This window comes from Rutilus rutilus (assembly GCF_951802725.1).
Source record: "Rutilus rutilus genome assembly, chromosome: 6".
Classification (NCBI taxonomy): Eukaryota; Metazoa; Chordata; class Actinopteri; order Cypriniformes; family Leuciscidae; genus Rutilus; species Rutilus rutilus.
The window spans coordinates 43,164,641-43,182,132 of record NC_140214.1 but is presented as its reverse complement, the minus strand read 5'-3'; the positions used below and the strand labels follow the sequence as shown (position 1 = coordinate 43,182,132).

General features: G+C 36.1%; 4 protein-coding genes across 4 annotated transcripts in view; all 4 read right to left on the bottom strand.

Moving 5' to 3' along the window:
• LOC311292520 (uncharacterized protein) overlaps positions 1 to 17,492 on the bottom strand; it is a 341,250-nt gene that overhangs the window by 184,429 nt on the left and 139,329 nt on the right. The window contains exon 10 of the mRNA XM_084412232.1: positions 931 to 1,104. Within this exon, the coding sequence (XP_084268358.1) occupies positions 931 to 1,104 (174 nt within the window). The remainder of the gene's footprint in view (positions 1 to 930; positions 1,105 to 17,492) is intronic.
• Positions 1 to 17,492, bottom strand: part of LOC311292532 (protein NLRC3-like) — a 437,424-nt gene that overhangs the window by 280,766 nt on the left and 139,166 nt on the right. The gene's annotated exons all lie outside the window — the stretch shown is intronic.
• Positions 2,987 to 10,308, bottom strand: LOC311291427 (ribonuclease inhibitor-like; the record flags this gene model as incomplete). Its single annotated transcript, XM_084410462.1, has 4 exons — positions 2,987 to 3,190; positions 3,833 to 4,010; positions 6,056 to 6,223; positions 10,289 to 10,308. The coding sequence occupies 4 exons, from the start codon at positions 10,306 to 10,308 to the stop codon at positions 2,987 to 2,989; spliced, it is 570 nt and encodes a 189-aa protein (XP_084266588.1).
• Positions 10,213 to 15,574, bottom strand: LOC311292535 (protein NLRC3-like). Its single transcript, XM_084412255.1, has 7 exons — positions 15,295 to 15,574; positions 14,257 to 14,385; positions 13,620 to 13,727; positions 13,168 to 13,275; positions 12,877 to 12,961; positions 12,423 to 12,618; positions 10,213 to 12,328 (listed from the first exon to the last, which is right to left on the bottom strand). The coding sequence occupies exons 2-7, from the start codon at positions 14,313 to 14,315 to the stop codon at positions 10,389 to 10,391; spliced, it is 2,496 nt and encodes an 831-aa protein (XP_084268381.1). The 5' UTR covers positions 14,316 to 14,385; positions 15,295 to 15,574; the 3' UTR covers positions 10,213 to 10,388.

Genomic DNA, 17,492 nt, shown 5'->3' with positions numbered 1-17,492 from the left:
CTAATAGGGCCGTTAGGGGAGGGTCTTTGTCTTTCTCAGGTGTGAAAATCCATACATATTAATGAGCTCACGCATAAAGCTTTCTCACACAAAACACGTCGTAAAATTTTTAAATCAATATATTGTCTTCTCTGAATGAGCAGTCAGGGTGATTTTCACATAGTTTTAGAGCAAATATTCTAGGCTATGTCATACAATTTTCAAAAGTCTTGTGAAGAAATAATCAGTATGGGTTTCATGACCTTATTTCAGTGAGAATTTTTTTTTGTATTTTCACAAACCACGCATAAATGTCATTATCTCAAAACTACAAACTTTTACATACATGCTGTTGATATATTATTGTAGCAGAGTTTGTGCTGAATACAGTGTAATTAGACTTTAGCCATGAAAATGTCACAAGTAACAGAAATAACCAGAAATGTCAGAGCATGTCAGAACACCTCCAGGGCCCAGAAAACAGCTCAGACCTCAGAGGGTTAATCAAATATTTAAAGCTTGATATCACGTTTTAATTGTGTGTTTTTAATTTGCCGTTTAATTGTATTACTTTAAATTGTTGTGGCTCTGTGTGACGCTGAGGGAAACATTTTTTTTTTTAAAGTGATATTATAAATAAATGAGCAATACTCACGTCAGTGTGTTGAGTTGACAGTGTTTATCCTGCAGTAGAGCAGAGATCTGATTCACTCGTGTGTCTCCTAGTTCATGTTCACTCAGATTCAGCTCTCTCTGGAGTAACGGGTTTATACCCACAACTCTATTCACATACTGACAGGCCTCCTCTGCAGCAGGACTCACAAACCTGCAGAAGAGGCAACTCAGTTCTCAACTAAATGTCCAGCTTATTATATAACTAAAATAATATATTAGTTGTTAATATTTAGTCTGCATAGAGCTAATTTAGTTAATTATTAGATCCCGTCCCACCTCAGTGTCTTCAGTTGACAGTCTGGATCCTGCAGTAAATCATTGAGCTGCTTTACTCCTGATTGTCCAGGATCATTGCCTGTGAGATCCAGCTCTATCAGGTGTGAAGGGTTTGATCTCAGAGCTGAAGCCAGAGCTTTATAACCTTCTTCTGTCACACTGCAGTTAGAGAGTCTAGAACAGAGAGGAAAACATTCAGCTGATTAATCAGTTAAACCTGAACAATATAAATCTGAATGATCGCTCTTCCTGTCGCCTCTACAATAAGGAAGCCACTCTTTCTGGTGGTCTACGGCACATTCAGTGGTGTTTCACTGGCGTATTGCATGGATAAGTGCAGTAGGGCTGCAGCTATCGATTCTTTTTGTAATCGATTAATCTAGCACTTTATCGATCGATTAATCGAGTAATCGGATAAAAAAATTAGTGTGTTTTTAAACAACCAAAACAAATAATGCATAACGAAAATGATGTGGCTGTAAAATAATCAAGCATTTGGCTTTTATTTCTCAAAAAAAACAACAAAAAAAACAGAGCTATTTATTCCAACTCCAACATTTGGCTCCAAAACTAAGCCTATTTATTGTACTTTTTAGTGTTATTGTACTTTTTAGTGTGCTACATTTAGTGTTTATAAGTGCCAGTGCCAACAATTATATATACCAATACAGTTAAGTCAACTTTATACTGTAAAACATGTATAACATGTAAAATTATGAATACAAACTTAAATAGTAAAGGCCATTTGGCCTTAGTTTTGTCTTCTTAATACAACATTACAAAAAAAGGATTGCACCTTCTGCAAATTACCCACCGGAGAACAAAAATAAATTAAATGAATATAAAATATCAAGCCAAACAGGTACACAATGTATACAATTTATAAAAAAATAAGTGTAGCTTTAAAAAGGGGAATGTTTTATTGCAAATATGTTAAAAAGAACAGCATTTTGTTTCTCACTTAGGCTAGTTGAAGTATATTAGCACGTTTTGTAGTATTATATTTTTTAATAGTTTATTAAATAGTTTTAATAGTTTATTATTTTTTAATTTTTAAAACAGGTTCATTGAAAATGTTCTATGCTCAATTACTTTGGTAGCCGATTATGTCTTCCCCAAAAGTACGAGTGGATTGGAGAAGCAGGCTGGGGAGTTTCATTTTTTGTTGTTGTCTGTAACTATTTGGCAGACGTGACAAACAAGGTCTCGCAAAGACTGCAATGCAATATTTGTTCCTCCATCACGTCCCGGTGTATACAGTGAATGCATGCTGAAATTATTGTTGCGTGGCTACATAAAAGTTTGAGCATATGTGATGCATTGCCGCAATTGGTCTGACTGGCGCGTGAGAGAGACGAGGGTGCGTGTGTGTGTGTGTGAAGGGGTTCTTTTTTAGGCTATACTCTCTTGCAGTTGAACATGAATACATTTACTACTCATCAAAGCTAAACATCATATCTAGTCAAACCGCATCACGACATCACTACAAATACAGTATGGGATTAAAATCAGCGAACATCAATGTATAGGCTTCGGCACGGGCGGAAATATTGGTGCTGGGTTAAAAAAAATGCGGGGGACAGAATCGTTACCTTGTTTCAGCGACGCTGGAAGGAAGCGATCCCAAACTTTATGGACATCTTTACTCTCCGCCATCGCGCCAACTAAATTCAAAATGTATCACGCGCTATTGTGCTTCCTGAACACTGAACAACGGTCCGTGTGAAATCAGATCCCTGCGCGTATAGTGCGCGTCATAGGAATTTAACGAAGCTTCGAGGCAGAGTTTTTGCCTCGAGGAATTTTTGTAATCGAGTAAATCGAGTAACTCGATGAATCGTTGCAGCCCTAAAGTGCAGTGATTCCCCCCCGGGCGCTTCAGCATAAAGAGCAGTTTCCCTAAAAGAGCAAAATTGATGTTGAGCGTCTTTTTAAAGATGCCTTTCCGTCCGTGTGTTTCTGGATGCGGTTGTTCCCTGTCCTCATCTGATGGCCACGATCACACATGTCTGGGCCAAGAGTGTGCTGAGATAGTGTTTGTGGATGGTTCATGTCCTCACTGTGAGAACAAGACCATGTTGACCCTGCGGTCGTGACTGTCCATCCTCGTGAAGGCTAAAGTCTCTCTGATGTTACCCAGCACTGCCTCTGCACAAAGCAGAGCCGCCAATACGATTAACACTGTAGGAGACCTGAGGCTCACAGTGGGAGTGTTTCCCCGCGGTCCTTCCGCTCCACTGGCCTGTCGTGTGCCGTCGAGCTGCCGGGTGATGGTGAGGGGTGTTTGATATTCAAATCAACAATGGAGTTTAAAAAATACGACAGATGGACTGACGATGAGGTTCAGGCTTTATTAAGCTTATATGAGGAGGACGAGATCCAGCGGGAACTGGAAAGTCACACACAGTCCTACGTCACCGGACTAATTTGCCTAATCTTCACGGTACTTTAGACTGCGATGGAAACACAGACAGCAACAGGTCTGGGGAAAAAAGATCCTGGGACAGATTGTTCTGGGTAATTTCGGTGGAAACACGGCTTTAAATGGTCATCTTATTGAAGAGCTACAGCAGCATTTAGTTTCCAATAGTCTGTTCTGAAACCCAGTCACACTAGTTCTGTGTGCTGGAAGACACTGTTTCTTCTCTTTCATTTTAACTATTTATTTAACGTCTCTCTTCTTTATTCTCTGTTGAAAAGGCAGATTTCTGCATGTACACAATCAGTACATTGTATCAAATGCTGGAAATTAAACAATTACTAACTAGATAAAAACACATATAAATGTGAGCAATAGGGAAACCCAGAAAGTGCACTGCTATAAACAATGAAACATAAGCCCTGCTGTCTTCAAATAAATAAACTTCAGTCACACTGTAATTGCTGTACAGTATAATGATACTAACTGTAGTTTCTCCAGCTTGAATTGTGGGTTCATCAGTAGATCACTGAGGTTTTTCACTCCAGAGTCTCCTAGTTTATTCCTGCTCAGGTCCAGCTCTCTCAGGTGTGACGGGTTTGATTTCAGAGCTGAAGTCACATCAGAACAACCTTCATCTGTCATATCACAGGAGCTTAAACTACATTAGCAGAGAGAGAGAAGACAATTCAATCAAAATTTATAAGGAAACACCAGTACTTTGTTTAGGCTTGGTTTGTAGGGAATTCCAAACCTGCTCACATATATTCAAATGCACATAACTATAGAACCAATTCTTAATGCGCATGTGAGCACCATCAGCGTTTATCACAGATTTGCGTTTAAAGTTTGTGTAGAGAGAATGGTGTCGTCTTAGCGGCCCCTAATTTAATAACAAAGGATCGTTGCAACGGAAGTGAATCAATCAAAACGAACTTTAGCTGGAAAATAACTTTATTAAAGAACTGCTATAAAGCCAAAACAATCTCGGTTATCTTAAAGTATACGTTTATCTCTGTAAAGCTGCTTTGAAACAATCTACATTGTTAAAAGCACTATATAAATGAAGATGACTTGACTTGACTGACTTATACTGCACTGTCTTGTCGTTTCGTCCCTGTGATGTGTGTCTGTGAGGGCGTAGTCAGTCTTCCAGCGGGAAAGACCAAACCAACCGATCGAGTGGCGGCCGCTGATGACATCACGGCCGGGTCGCGCCGGCGCATCTCAACCGGAATCTGAAGTGTGAATAGGTGTTTGTGTGTGTATTTAAATGTAAAGATTATATGTTGTGTACTATGTGTGAATGGATTATGTGTTTATTATTAATATATACATTTAGAAACGGATTATTATTGATTATCAAATAGATTAAGTATTTGTATGTGTATTAAATGTAATATGTACCTGAAAATGGTGTGTGAAAATGTGTAAGCACTTGTATATATTCTACACTGTGGACAAACCTCTCTGACACTATAAATAAATTCCACTTCTGCGAGTGCGCCATCATTTCTACATCCCTTTACGGACTCACATTTCTCCCCGAAGGCGAGCTGGTGTCTCGTCTTCATCACAACTGCCGTACATCTGATCATGAATGCGATGATACGATGGATTATTCTGATACACAGAACACGATGATGTAGACTGACAATTCAAATAATTCAAACAGATAAATGAAGTTGTCAAAATGAGTTTTTTCCAACTGAGAATGATTTCTAAGATTAAGCCTTTTGTATCCCGGAAAGATCTGAAAAAGGTTATTCATGCGTTCGTCTTCTCGAGATTAGACTATTGCAACTCACTCTATTATGCTGTTCAAACTAAAATCTTGGACAGATTACAGATGGTCCAACATGCAGAAACAAAAAATTCGTAAAGAAGAGCCCAAGTAGCAGTGATTCGCCTGTGCTTCACCCTAATATAGTCCCAAGTCAATATCTGTCTAGGAAATCGCCTAGTGTTAATCTGCATCGCTATTTGTAATCGTTGTGAATACGCGGGCCACAAGAAGTAATTAGTTTTTTTGGTTTTTTTTTATCACTTTTACTCAGACATGCTAGCTGGCAACAAAGGATTCCATTCATTATGCTAAGCTAAGCTCGCGCCGACCCTGTCAAACTAAAACAATCCATGCACTGAGACAAAAATGCATTTGCCCACCTATCTAAATGTAGGAAAGAAGGTGAATAAGCCCTATTTCAAAAAACGGTGGAGTGTTCCTTTAAACATCAAACTTTTATCAACAAAACAAATTGGACTGATGGCATATTATACCCCCATTGTGACACTCATAAATGAAATATTTTTGGATTTTCCCCTTAATTTAAAACTTGTTTAAAATGCTTAGTTTGTGGTTCGTTATTATTACTGAAAATACATTAAAAATAAATTACAATGAAAAATTCGCTTATATTAATCACTGTACTTTTATTAACAAAATGAATAAGAAGGATGATGTGCTATACCCACATTATAAAAAATAAATAAAAGATCTTTGGATTTTAAAACAAATGCTTAGTTTGTGGTTCATTATTATTTTTAATGAAAAACACAACAACAATAGAACAAAGACAAACTCACGTATATTAAACAAAGAAATGCAACTTATTCACAAAAGTACTTTTGCGCTTTTGACTCCGGCATTGTCCTGTCAGTCATTGCACCTTACTTTAGTCATGTGACTCCTGTGGCTCAACTTACCTCAGTATCTCCAATTTACACTTATTCTTCAGCCCAGTGCAGAGCATCTTCACTCCTGAATCCTGCAGATTATTATTGTTCATGTTCAGCTCTTTCAGATTGGTATCTGATCCAAGAACTGCAGCCAGAGCTAAACAGCTTTTGTCTGTTAAGTTACAATCATCTAACCTACAAGGGAAATAAATCACATCACAGAATTAGATGGAGCACATACAATACATTTTTCTATATACAAGAATTAAATTTATGTTCTATTGTTATTATTTTTTTACTTAAAAACAGTGTATACAGCAGAGGCTGGGTTAAAATAACATTACTCTTCAAAAACTACTATTTACTGTACATTAGTGGTTTTTATTTAGTGACAAATTTCCTAGATAAAATGAAGCATGTTTGAAAAAATATTTGTGTTAAGATTTATAGCTTTTTATAGCTTTCTCCCAAGGTTTTTCCCTCTTTATGTCACCTGATGGAGTTTGGGTTTTTGCCACTGTTGCCTCTGGCTTCCTTAGTTGGAGACACTTAATATTCAACAAGATTATTGACTTGACTGCACCGACACTATTAGATGAGACAACTCACACTTTTATGGCAAGTTAAAGGCCTTTCACTTTAACCCTCTGGGGACCAAAAACGCGCCCGCGCGTTTTGCTAGTTTTTTTTTTAGCAATGAAAATAAACACTAAATGCTCTGTTAATTTTGATCTTTCATTTTCGTGTAATACATCAATCGATCCTGTTCAGTTTCTATTTTTTTTCTGTATACTCACAATAAAAATAAAGTGTTTTGCTTTTTGACAAATAAAGAAAAATTAACATGATTCGATTTCTGCCTTCTCTCTGTCAGTAAACTCCCATTTGAAACGCGTTCGAAAATGATCTATAACTCCGCGAAAATTCAGTCAAACAGGCAAACAGACCCACGGGCATAAAGCTTGAGATCGCAGCTTTTAAATGAAGTAATTTATATAAAAAACAAATATTATCAGCTTCTATAATCTGTATAAAAAGAGAGCGACTCCAGTCGAGCTCATTACGAGATCATTCAAAAGTAATTTGACCACTCCCCGGAGAGCGCGTGCTATTCAAATGCAAATTCTGAGAACCATTTCAGTCTGTGAAACGCCCCCACATCAGCTGTAAACAAAGCGTGTCGCGAGTGAGGCATAATTTAGCCTACCTTATGGAGAAAAGTTTCCTCAGAACAGTGCTGATATGAGGAGCAATATCTCCTGATATGAGGAGCAGATTCCGCTGAGGAGTGAGGTAGGCTGTTTTCTTTTCTCAAGTGTTGATGTGGAATAACGTTATGGAATAACGTTAGTGTAGGCCTATGCAAACCGCAAAAAGATGAATCGCATTTCTATAATATGACTCGCCTTTCTGTGAGATGAATGAAGGGTACATATTTGTAAAGACTGTTTAGCCTAAATATGAATCGCGCGTCTGTGTGTGAAAGAATAAACCGCTTTGCTATAGCCTACTGAGATGAGTAAAAATCGACTGGAATATGTTGAAATAAAATGTATTTGTATAAGCAACGTATTAAACTGCAAATTAGCATTTATATGCCCTAATATTTCATAAAAACAACGTTACAGTCAGTCACTTGTTGACTAGATTTGGGTACAGTTTTTAGGCTACTGTAGAATATACTGCCACATCAAATAAGCTTTTGTTTAGCAATTTCTGCTCATATCTAACATTATATATATATATATAACTATATTATTTATATATATTATATATATATATATATATATATATATATATATATATATATATATATATATATATATATATATTTGCTATATTCAAACTAATGAATACATATGATAAAATGTAGGCCTATAATCTTTTTTCTTTTTTACAAAGAAAGAGTACACTTGAAATATTGTTGAAATTGTAATTATTGTTGTAATTGTAACATTTTTAATAAAATAGCAAAACATATTTACAAGATAGATGTAAGTGAAATCTTAAATGGTTGGTCAATATAAGTCTTCTTCTAAATACATCTTTTGTCCTTGCATTGTGGCTCAGTCAGTGTCACACCTGAATGAATGGCTAATTATGCAGAGTCATTATGCAGAGTGGGTGGGACATTGTAATCTAAGGTGTAAACTACTCCTCCCCCTCGCATATTGGCTTTCCAAGCAAAACCTGTTTTACACCATTTAAATCAATGTATTTTTTTTTGTGAACGATAAAGCAAGACTATTTTCACATAATTTTGAAGCTAGAACTCAAAGGGACAACATCCATTAGTCAAAAGTCTTGTGGACACATATTTAATATGTGTTTTGTGGTCTTAATTCAGCAACTTTCATTAAAATTTTTTCCAATAACCACGCATAAACATTATTCTCTTAAAAATACAAACATCTACATACACGTTGCTCGCATATTATGGTAGCCCTGTTTGTGCTATATAGAGTGAATTTACACCTTTGCCATTAACATGTTTATAAATAACTGAAAAAAGCACAAATGTCAGAGCATGTCAGAACATCTCAAGGACCCCAAAAACAGCTTGGTCCCCAGAGGGTTAATACTAAAAATGTCTTCATTCACATGTACACGTTTTTTGCTATATAATCTTTAATGATTTAAGTAAAGCTAAGATTACTTAAACCTAAGAACCTAAGAAATTGTATTTGTTATTAATATCTCAAGATGAACTTTTACTGGATTAAAGCAATTTAGTTTTTCATTATTATTCATAGTGGTCAACCGATGGCTGATGCCGTTATCTTAGAGAGCAGGATGGTCAATGGGTGAAATATCATTAATTTAAAGATAGTAAAAAAGCATCCATAACAATTGCTGAAATGAAATTTACAGTTATTTTACTTAATATTGACTAAATTAGAAAAGACATCTAATATGATACAACAGGCTTTTGATAAACGTTTTTTTGTTTGTAAATCTCTCAATGGTCTATGTATTGCATTACATTATTATTACATTAAACTACAGAATTACTTATAAAAATAAGCATTTAAAATATCTAATTACTGGGAGATACAGAGGGACAACTAATATATGATGTGGTAATATATACATGCACTTTATTTAAGTAGCCTGTTTTATACAAATATCAATGTTTTACAGTGCTATGCATAAGTTTGGACACCCATGCTAAAGTTGACTAAAAAGAGGAATATAAAAATCATCTTTTGGAAATTGAACTTAATGCCTTAATTAAAAAAAATTAGGAAAAATCCAACCTTTAAGGACACCAATTTTCTTTGTGAATGAATAATGTATCGTAAATAAATAAATGTTCTTCTTTAAAATACAGGGTGCATAAGTCTGGACACCCCTATGTTAAATTCCCATAGAGGCAGGCAGATTTTTATTTTTAAAGGCCAGTTACTTCATGGATCCAGGATACTATGCATCCTGATAAAGTTCCCTTGGCCTTTGGAATTAAAATAGCCCCACATCATCACACACCCTTCACCATACCTAGAGATTGGCATGGTTTTATTTCAGTTAGCCTAATAGCTGGTTTGATTTGCATTGAGAGATGATCTTATGGAAAGTACTCCATGCCAGTCTCTAGGTATGGTGAAGGCTATGTGATGATGTTGGGCTATTTTAATTCCAAAGGCCAAGGGAACTTTATCAGGATGCATAGTATCCTGGATCCATGAAGTAACTGGCTTTTAAAAATAAAAATCTGCCTGCCTCTATGGGAATTTAACATAGGGGTGTCCAGACTTATGCACCCTGTATTTTAAAGAATAACATTTATTTATTTACGATACATTATTCATTCACATAGAAAATTGGTGTCCTTAAAGGTTGGATTTTTCCTAATTTTTTTAATTAAGGCATTAAGTTCAATTTCCAAAAGATGATTTTTTTATTCCTCTTTTTAGTCAACTTTAGCATGGGTGTCTAAACTTATGCATAGCACTGTATATTATAACCTTTCAGAATTTCATCTTTCATTTTTGCAATACAAATAACATCTGTACCAAATTACATTCTTTCCCCCAGTTTGGGTATATGAATAAAATATGTACTTTTTTCCTCTCAAGTATGAGCTAATATATAATTCTATATAAGTCATAACAGTCTGGTGTATCATATGATACAAAACATGCAAAAAATTTGGTCTCTTTGCATGGTCTCTTATATTTTTTCTTAAGGTATGATAAACTGTCTCCAAAAAACAAAACAAAAACAAAAAATCAGACTATTATTTCATATGTCAGGCTTTACAGGGATAAGTTCATGTTCATGATGAGGAATCACTATAGAGTAATGTAGATGTAGACATTTTTCAGATGAGAGCAAAACATGACAAAATATATTAAAAGACTTACAGAGCTCTTCTGGAGGTTTTGATGACTGCCGATAATCTAATGAGACACTCGTCTGATTTCTTGAATTTCTGAAGCTCAAACTCCTCCAGCTCTTCCTCTGATGTCAACAACACAAAGGCTAAAGCAGACCACTGGGCAGGTGAAAGGTCACCAGATGAGAGACTTCCTTTGCTAAGGTGGGTCTGAATCTCTTTCACCAGAGTTTGGTCGTTCAGTTCATTCAGACAGTAGAACAGATTGATGGATCTCTCTGCAGGAAGATCATCTTCTAGTTTCTGCTTGATGTACTGAACTATTTCCTTGTTGCTCTGGTCATTGCCGTCTTGCTGTGTCAACAGACCTCGTAAGAGTCGTCGATTGGACTGGAGTGACAGACCGAGGAGGAAGCGAAGGAAAAGGTCCAGGTGTCCATTGTCACTCTCGAGCGCCTTGTCCACTGCAGTCTTGAGAAAATCAATCATGGTTTCATTTCTGTTTTCCTGTTCTGTAGACTCATGATCAAACACACTTGTCTTGCTGATGTATAGAATCAGATATGAATAAAGGGTCTTGAGTAAATCAATCATGGTTTCATTTCTGTTTTCCTGTTCTGTAGACTCATGATCAAACACACTTGTCTTGTTGATGTCTAGAAACAGATGTGCATAAAGGGCTGCAATAAACTCTTGAATGCTCAAGTGAACAAAGCAGTACATGGTACCAAGAACGATCCCTGTTTCCTCCTTAAAGATCTGGGTACACATGCCTGAGTACACTGATGCCTTATAGACGTCAATACCACAGGCTTCCAGGTCTGTGTCATAGAAGATCAGGTTGTTTCTTTCCAGCTGATGAAACGCCAGTTTCCCCAGTGAAAGGATGGCGTCTTTATCCCAGTAAACATCTGGTGTGTATTCTCCATCATACTTTCGGCGGCTCTGCTGGATCTGAAAGCGGAGAAAGTGTGTGTACATTTGTGTCAGAGTCTTGGGAGTGTCTTCAGTGTTTGATTCCTGCAGTGTTTTAGAGATCTCATCAGCCTGAGTGTTTTTCACATCATTATTTCTTTTCTCCTCCAGAATGTTCTGGAGAACAGTGGCTGAAATCCAGCAGAAGACTGGGATGTGGCACATGATAAAGAGACTCTTTGATTGTTTAATGTGATCTAGGATTGTGTTGGCCTGATTCTGAACAGTGAATCTTTTTTTGAAGTACTCTTGCTTTTGTGCATCACTGAATCCTCGTATCTCTGTCAGCCGGTTGATACAGTCAGGAGGAATCTTACTGGCAGCTGCTGGTCTGGTGGTGATCCAGATGAGAGCAGAAGGAAGCAGATTTCCCTTCATGAGGTTCGTTAGGAGAACATCCAGAGAGGCTGGTGAAGATACATCACTCCACGTCTCATTACAATCAAACTTCAGAGGAAGGCGACATTCGTCCAGTCCATCAAGGATGAACAGCACTTTGAATTGATTCCTTCTTGTAAGGTTCAGTCCTTTTGTCTCTGGGAAAAATTGAGTTATAAGGTCCATCAAACTTAGTTGTTCTTTCTCCTTTAAGTTAATTTCTCTGAATGGAAGAGGAAATATGAAGCTGATATCTTGATTTTCTTTTCCTTCAGCCCAGTCCAGAACAAACTTTTGCACAGAGACTGATTTCCCGATGCCAGCGACTCCTTTTGTCAGTACAGTTCGGATCTCCTTGTCTTGTTCAGGAGCTTCAAACAAATGTGTGCATTCAACCTGTATCTCTTGTGCTTCATGACGTCTGGAAGCAACTTCAATCTGTCTCACCTCATGTTCAGTATTGACCTGTTCACTGCCACCCTGAGTGATATAGAGATCTGTGTAGATGTTATTCAGAAGTGTGGAGTCACCTTGCTTCGCAATTCCTTCAAACACACATTGATACTTCTTCTTTAGGCCACATTTCAGCTGAGGAATGAAGAACAGCTCATCTAAACACAGGAACAGAAAATAGATAGTTTTAGTCTTAATTTTCTCTCCTACATTTATAAGAGACAATCAGACAGATGATCATGAGTCTCTTACCTTCTAGAGCCTCAGCAGCTTCATCTTGCTTCATCTCTCTCAGGTAATGTAGTGTGAGATCAAGAGCTGATTCTTTGATACTGGGTCTGTTCTCAATAAAGTCCTTCACAAAGTGTTGTGTGTTCTCTTTTTGTAATATTTTCTTAAACTTCTCCAGTTCATTCTTCAGAAATGTGATTATTTTGCTCTCAAGATCCTACAAACAAAAGTAAGAAAAAAGACACAATTTAAACCAAATTTACATCTACATTTAGTATAATATCTATATACAACTATTATATATATTTAAAAAATCAAGTTAAAAGACTAACATGTTAACCAGCTGTTATTTTTAACAAATAGAAAAATAAAAATTATATAAGAGCTTCAATGGAAAAATAGTGATCTAGAGGAATTAAATCTAAATATTTGTTTGTTGTAAATATTATACATTTATAAACATGTGTTTTCCTACCTGGAAGATTCCTAGAAGATTGTCTTTGAAATTCTCGTGGTTCCTGTGAGTCTGAACGTCTGAGTCTAATGTCTCATATTGAAGCCTGTAATCAAATAAATAAAATAAATACTGATTTTCCGGGCAAATATCACAGAAAGAGAAATAAGCATTTGCTGTGAATACTCTAATAAATATTTGATCGGATTTATGATAAACATTGGATCTAAAAATGTTTCATGATTGGTATTCACTGATACAACTTTTAAACACAGTCAACGTGTGACAAACAATTAGAAAACCATGAAATACCTTTTATTAGATGATGGTGTTTTCTCACTGAAGTTTGGTGGATCTCCATCTTTAGACCGATCACTCTTCAGAGACACAGAGCTGGACACATGTGAGCCTGATCTTACACTGATGACACACAGAACAGAGAGAAAACACTTTAGTAAAGAAGATACTTTAGTCTCACTTGAAAAGGTTTAATATTGCAAATAGTAATTAAATGCAGTATAGCTGTGCATTTGTCCATTTATGACTACAGTTTGATGGATAAATATATACATGATCTATTTTCCACAGTGAATAGTGTGTCTCCTTGTGGCTGCCTGTGTAATTGTGTTACTGAATGAGTTTCATAAGGTTCCCAGGAATTGAGTTTTATTGTGACTTATAGTTTTATTCAGTCAAGATCAATCATATACACCACTGTGGGCAAATAATACAACAATATAATGTAATGTAAACACACAAAATACCTTTTATTAGATGATGGTGTTTTCTCACTGAAGTTTGGTGGATCTCCATCTTTAGACCAATCACTCTTCAGAGACACAGAGCTGGACACATGTGAGCCTGATCTTACACTGATGACACAAAGAACAGAGAGAGAGAGAAAACACTTTAGTAAAGGAGGATCAACTGTGTCTGAAACACATCTGTGTCTTTATATAATCCTCCACAGAAATACACACACTCACACAATTTATTGTTTTATAGTTAATGATCGTTTTATTTCATTCATATATTGGTTTAACAATTTCTTTAATATACATGAGAGAGATTAAACATGTTAAAAAATACTTGACTCTAATTTATGAGAACATTTCAAGTTTTTGTTTATTGACAGAAATAGAGAGCATAAATGTCTGTGCGACACAGTTGTGTTAGCATACTTGAAATAAATTAAGTGTATAGTTGTTTCCTAATGTCTGTCAATAATTGTATGATCTAAAAACTAAAGTCATCTATTTGGATTAATTCAGCGTCTAGATTGGATTAAAGCATTTGCAAATATAAAACAATATAAATAAAACAATGCTTAAAGTTGTGTTATTGACAGGGAAACACAAAGTCCAGTGGAGTTTAAACTGATGAAAACAGACGCAGTCTTACCTGTGTTTCTCTGAGAGACTCATCTGAGAGAGAGAGTCCTTTCCTCTTTCCTCTGACATACTGCAGCTAAACTGACACTGAAAACTGATCAGCACTGCTTTCTGAAAACACTCAATCCTTCAGCATCACCTGGAAATGACACCATTTTACACAGATGAAGAACATCTTATTTAAGACAATAATGAAGAATGCTGAGTTATCATCAACAACAGCAACAGCAAAAACTATCTATAAAATAAAGTGAGTTACAGACAAATATATTGCCATGTAAAATAACCGAATGGTCTTAATCATTTCTGATTGATTAATGAGTTTAACTGACTCTAAATATTAATTCATTGGGGAACAGCAATTGTGTTTAAAACTTTGAGTGGGAAAACTGAAGCTGATTTGTAATATTCTCTATTACAGTTTATCATTTTACAATCATATTTACCCAATCTTTATTAATTGTTGAATCGTTTGTCATTTAATCATTACTTCAAGTTCACAATGATGGTTGATTTCATTACTTTCAAATGATCCTAAAATAACTGATTGAGTAAAAGTAACCTGAATTATAATAGACATACTGTATAACTACTAATCATAATTGCTATATATGAGCTGAAATATTCAGTTTAATAACAGCAGATTGTTGTTCATTGCCGTCAGGCTTCATCTGTCTGTCTACTGTAAATGTCTGCTTCAAAAATACTTTCGATTCATTTCACAAAAACAACAGCCTAAAACTGAAGAGGAAATGGGAGAAAACTTTCAGAAACATGTTTGTTTTAAATAACCCTTTCTCAATAAAACTTCATGTTTTAACTTCAAAAGATTGTAATTTCTGGCAGATTCTTCGTCTGTAATCATTTGTAATTATTAGGGACTTCATATTGTATATTAAGTGAGATTTAAATGTGAAGTTACAGAAGGCTGTTCTCGGAGTAGCAGAAGAACAGCCTTCTGTAACTTCACATTTAAATCTCGCTTAATATACAATATAAAGTTCCTAATAATTACAAATGACTTTAATGGAGAGTGTAATAAACTTACTTGCAGTCTTGTCCACTAAGAAGAGAGTTTATAAGTATTTTAAACTCAGTAACGCTTGTTGTCAGTCCGCGCGCGTCGTTCTCAGAATCTCTTGCTGGTCTCGATGGATTGTGGATTAAACACATAAATGGCCGCGAGTGTTATTAGATTTGGTAGGCATTGTGCCAAATTGACATCTGTGGAAATGTTTTCTGGATCATAGATCAGATCAAATCCAGTGAGCGACAGGTTTAGTTTAGGTTTCAGCAGTTTTTTACTTTCGTTTTCCTCTTCTTCGTGTGTTTTACAGGAGGGTTTGGAACAGCTGAACAGTTGCACACCGACACCTACTGCACTGGAGCGGGATATTATACCACATATATCTCTAAATCCTGTTTAAAACCTCTTAAATAGACATTTCAACAGTGCATCTGTTATATTTCCTGTTTCTGGACTATTATCTAAGATGCTGGATATTGTAAATGACTGATATCCTGAGGTTTGTATTTATTATACATTCAATCCTTTTGTTTTGTATTAGGACACACATGATTCATGATTCAAAAATAGAGCTGGATATGGCCAAAAATATCATCATAATTTGTTTGTTCAAAATTAAACTCCACAGAGTAAGCTACCTTTTAATTTAGGGCCCACATTTATATTTTTATTTTTTTTCCCTAAAGTTTGTTTTTTATTATATTTTTCTGGATTCTATGTTTTATGATTTAAAGGGGACATATCATGCTAAATGCACTTTTTTAGCCCTTAAATGCATTTTGTTGTATATTTGGAGTGTTTAGAAGTACAGAAAAGATGAAATTATTCTCTTCAGGTGCTTCGTTGATATCTTTATATTCTGTTTTGGTCACATTTTTCAACCGGTTCAGATTTTTCTGTTATCTATGACGTTTTGCGAACTAATACGTCACAGTATTTGCAGCGGAACTGCCAAATAAGGACATTGACTTCCGGCTCAACACTTCGAGCAATCCGCCATTATTATTTATCACTGCAATTTTGTAGTCCAAGCTAAAGGATGCAGAAGTTACGAGAGGGTAAGTTAAAATGTTCGGTTGTTGGATGTAGTAACCCACACGCTTCATTACACCGTCTAATGTAGATGAACTGCCGCGCTTGTGGCGCATGTTTGACTGAAAGAACGAGCAAAGAGAGAGAGAGAGACCCGGTCGCGCGGGCGCTCTCTATATCTCTCGGAGCCCTACAGTCTATGGTGTAAACATGACTTCACCGTCTCCAAAAGACGCTGTCTTGCTCGCTCTCCCTCGCACATATTAATCAAAATAAATCGACACGGTGGTAAAAGGTCGGAAGACCAAAGTTTCATGTGTAAATACAGTAACATACCATTGCGATACATCCATATGAAGACGTTGTTCTGCAGGTTCGTCGTCTACATTTTTATCTCGCTCCGGCTCCGACTCTGGCTCGAACATGTAAGGCTGGCTGGACAAGTCTTCCGTTGTTGACATTTTGTTAATAACGTGTGAATAAAAAGTTTCTGTGCCGTTAGATAATCCTATCTCTGCTATCAGACTACAAAAATGGCCGAATGGGGTGGAGTTGAACCTCTGCAACCTGGAGAGGGGGCGGGGTATGAAGTGTCTCAATGTTTTTTAAAGAGACCGCACCAAAACGGGTTGCTCTGAGACGCACATTAGAAAAGGGGTAAAAAGGGGGCTTGTGGAGCTATAATAATGAGGAATTCAGACCCAAGCATTGCAGTTCCGCTTTATATAGACTACAAATGTATGATTTATATGTTAAAAGGAACAATTTAAAAGCATGATATGTCTCCTTTAATATAAATGTATCATCACATATGATGTCTATATATGAGGGCTATCAACAGATGGCGCTAATCTGACTTCAAAAAATGGATTTAAAAGGCCTAGTCTATATATTACAGTTTTTCTCCATTGGTTTGGCTCATTTCTTGAAACAGAAATTACATTCTCAAAACAACATGGACAAACCTCCAAACCACTTGGCAATTGTTCACAACAGAATTGAATTTCTCATTCATTTCATCAAATTGCAAATGTCTAAGTACATGTCTCAATGTCTCAGTACATCTTTGCAAATGATTAAGTACAGGTAGCCTACATTTAGCACAATTTCCAAGTGAATCGATCTTGTTGATCTAAACTGATTGTTGATTCTCAGTCTAATGGTTGTTCGCTCCAAAACATGTCAGC